Genomic DNA, 3,008 nt, shown 5'->3' with positions numbered 1-3,008 from the left:
ATGACCTTCAGGAATGTCTTCAAGGTCACAGTAAAGGTCATCATTTTGTGTACCCGTTCACATCTTACAACTTTGATCTGAAACATTTTTCTCAAAAATGCTTTGCCTAAAAGCTATTCGCATGCAAAGATCCGTTTTGAGAAACACGGTACAAAATGATAACTTTGAGGCTTCATAATTCGCCAACAAAGAGTATGCTCCATTTAAAACTTTCAGAGAATTAATGGTTTACTAACATTTTTCACCAAAATAAAGTTCGAAATCGAGGGCGAGAATACAAGGCATTTTTGGGGTCACTCTTTGCATTTTTCTAGTAGAAAAGTGTAATTTCAGATATTTAATGACCGCACGACTTAATCAAGACAACTTGGAGGTATTTATATAATCGTGTTACTCTTGTCTTACATAATTTCGAAAGTAGTTTACAAAAAGTTCTATTTGTTATTTCAGCGTTTTTTCGGCATCATGCGGTATTGCTGTGGGTCCAATGAGCATCCAGATTCTCAGTTGTTTATACAAATGTACAAGTTAGTTTCGACTTATTCATTTAGTAAAACCGCCGAAAGGTTGCAACATATCTGATGGAGAAGTGATGGACGTTCTATTGAATACAAAGGACATAATAGATCCCGAGGAAAGACGGCAGTAATGGCTCGATCAAATCGATACTATTTTGGATAGAGGCAAAGATATTGATGTTCTTGTGGATGCTGCATCGGTGCTTGACAACCACGACTACTTTTTATGCACAACTTCAGATTACGTATTAAGGGGAGATATACACCTAGGAGCCGGAAAAAAAGGTCATTTTTGTGAATTTTTTTAAGAAAACCTATTTGAAATTTCGGATTAAGAGTTTTTCTATCTAAAAGTATACACATTCAGGAATATGTTCAATTCTTTTTATTAAAAAAAATCAAAAATCGACGAGGTTGTTGTATAATCTTCGGAGCGCCGTAAAAAAATCCGGGTAAACGATACCCACTGTACTGACGTTTCTTAAAAAATCATTTAAAACAAAAAAACCAAAAAGATTATTAAATTAGATACTATAATCTAGTACTTGTCATAGCCGATTTTGAAAATATCAATTTATGACAAAATGGCGGACGTTTGAACATAACATAGCGATTTTACGACCAAAAATTAGTTATTATTTTGCCTATAAAACAAAAACTAAACAATGAAAAAAATCCTATAACAAGTACTAGATTATAGTATCTAATTTAATAATCTTTTTGGTTTTTTGTTTCAGATGATTTTTGAAGAAACGCCAGTGAGTACCAGATTTTTTTACGGCGCTCCGAAGATTATACAACAACCTCGTCAATTTTTGATTTTTTTAAATAAAAAAAATTGAACATATTCCTGAATGTGTATACTTTTAGATAGAAAAACTCCCAATCCGAAATTTCAAATAGTTTTCCTTCAAAAAATTCACAAAAATGACCTTTTTTTCCGGCTCCTAGGTGTATATCACCCCTTAATAATGCCGAACGCAACTACAGTGCAACCGAGTTAGAATGCCTCGCGGTAATCTGGGGGATCCGCCGAATGCGAGACTATCTGGAGGGATATCCGTTTACGGTGGTTACGGACCATCAATCCCTCCGGTGGCTGCAGAAACTTGACGCGCCAACCGGAAAGCTTGGACGCTGGTCGTTCGAGCTACAACAATACAACATGGATATCAAGTACCGAAAGAGGGCCCTAAACTGCGTGGCAGACGCTCTTTCACGGCAACCCATCGTCGCCGCCGCCGAAGCACCCCCGCGATGCGCATGGTACCGCCGGATAAAGACCGCCGTGAGTACCGCTCCGCGCGATTACCCCGACTACGAGATACGGCAAGGGAAATTGTACCGACACATCCTCCATAACTTAGATTTCAAAGAAGTCGCAGCTGACAACCAATGGAAGCTGTGCATCCCGACCGAGCAGCGACCAGACATTATGCAAGCCAACCATGACGACGCGACCGCCGGGCACCTGGGCATAGCCAAAACTATCTGCCGAATCGCGCGGCACTACTATTGGCCGGGGATGTTTCGCGAGATCGCGCGCTACGTACGAAAATGCTCCAACTGCCTCGAACATAAAGTAGCGCAAACCCGCCCTGCCGGTACCCTCAACGCGACCGCGGTGAACCGCCCCTGGCAACACGTGACCCTCGACCTCGTGGGACCCCTCCCACGCTCGAAGAAGGGCCACACCTGGCTCCTTAATATGCAGGACCGTTTCTCTAAATAGGTAGAGATGCGACCCCTGCACCGCGTCACCGCCACCGCAGTGTCCACGTGCGTCTCCGAGGCCATTATATTCCGGCACGGTTGCCCCGAAGTAATCCTAACCGACAACGGGACGCAACTACGCGCCCACCAACTAGAAAAGTTGCTGGCCGCCTTCAACATAAGACACGCGTACGCCCCCGTCCACGCACCCCACTGCAATCCCGTGGAGCGTACAAATCGCACTATAAAAACCATGATCGCCTAGTACGTAGACCGCAATCACCGCAACTGGGACGAACGCGTGCCCCAACTCCAGTTCGCATTTAATACCGCGAGACACGACGCAACCGAATACACCCCGGCATACCTAAACTGCGGCCAGGAGTTAATGTCCCCAGTAAACGCGCAGGCCGCAGAATCCCACCCCGCGCCGGCCCCGGATACTACTCGTCGCCACCTCGAAGAAGCGTACGAACTAGTCCAAATTCACCTCGCGCGCGCTTTTCAAAGGCAGGAGAAATATTATAATCTACGCCGCCGCGCATGGAAACCAAAAGTTGGGGAGTGGGTGTGGAAGCGGGAGTACCCACTCTCTAACAAAGCCGCCGCCTTTAACGCGAAATTGGCCCCAAAATTCCGAGGCCCATTCGAGGTGCGACGAATAGTATCCCCCGTAATCGTCGACCTGCGCGACGCCCGTGGCCGCTGGGCCCGACACATACACGTGCAGGACCTGAAAGCCGCACCGGGGGAGCCAGTCGAGGAAAACACGAGCGA

General features: G+C 45.5%; 1 protein-coding gene across 1 annotated transcript in view; it reads left to right on the top strand.

The window, feature by feature from the left end:
• Positions 1 to 2,250, top strand: part of LOC105457063 — a 16,937-nt gene extending 14,687 nt beyond the window's left edge. The window contains 2 exon segments of the mRNA XM_011701499.1: positions 552 to 645; positions 1,470 to 2,250. Of these exon segments, the coding sequence (XP_011699801.1) occupies positions 552 to 645; positions 1,470 to 2,250 (875 nt within the window).
• Positions 2,251 to 3,008: the final 758 nt, after the last annotated feature.

Source organism: Wasmannia auropunctata, unplaced genomic scaffold (genome assembly GCF_000956235.1).
Source record: "Wasmannia auropunctata unplaced genomic scaffold, wasmannia.A_1.0 LD336106.1, whole genome shotgun sequence".
Lineage (NCBI taxonomy): Eukaryota > Metazoa > Arthropoda > Insecta > Hymenoptera > Formicidae > Wasmannia > Wasmannia auropunctata.
This window is presented reverse-complemented; position numbering and strand designations above follow the sequence as displayed.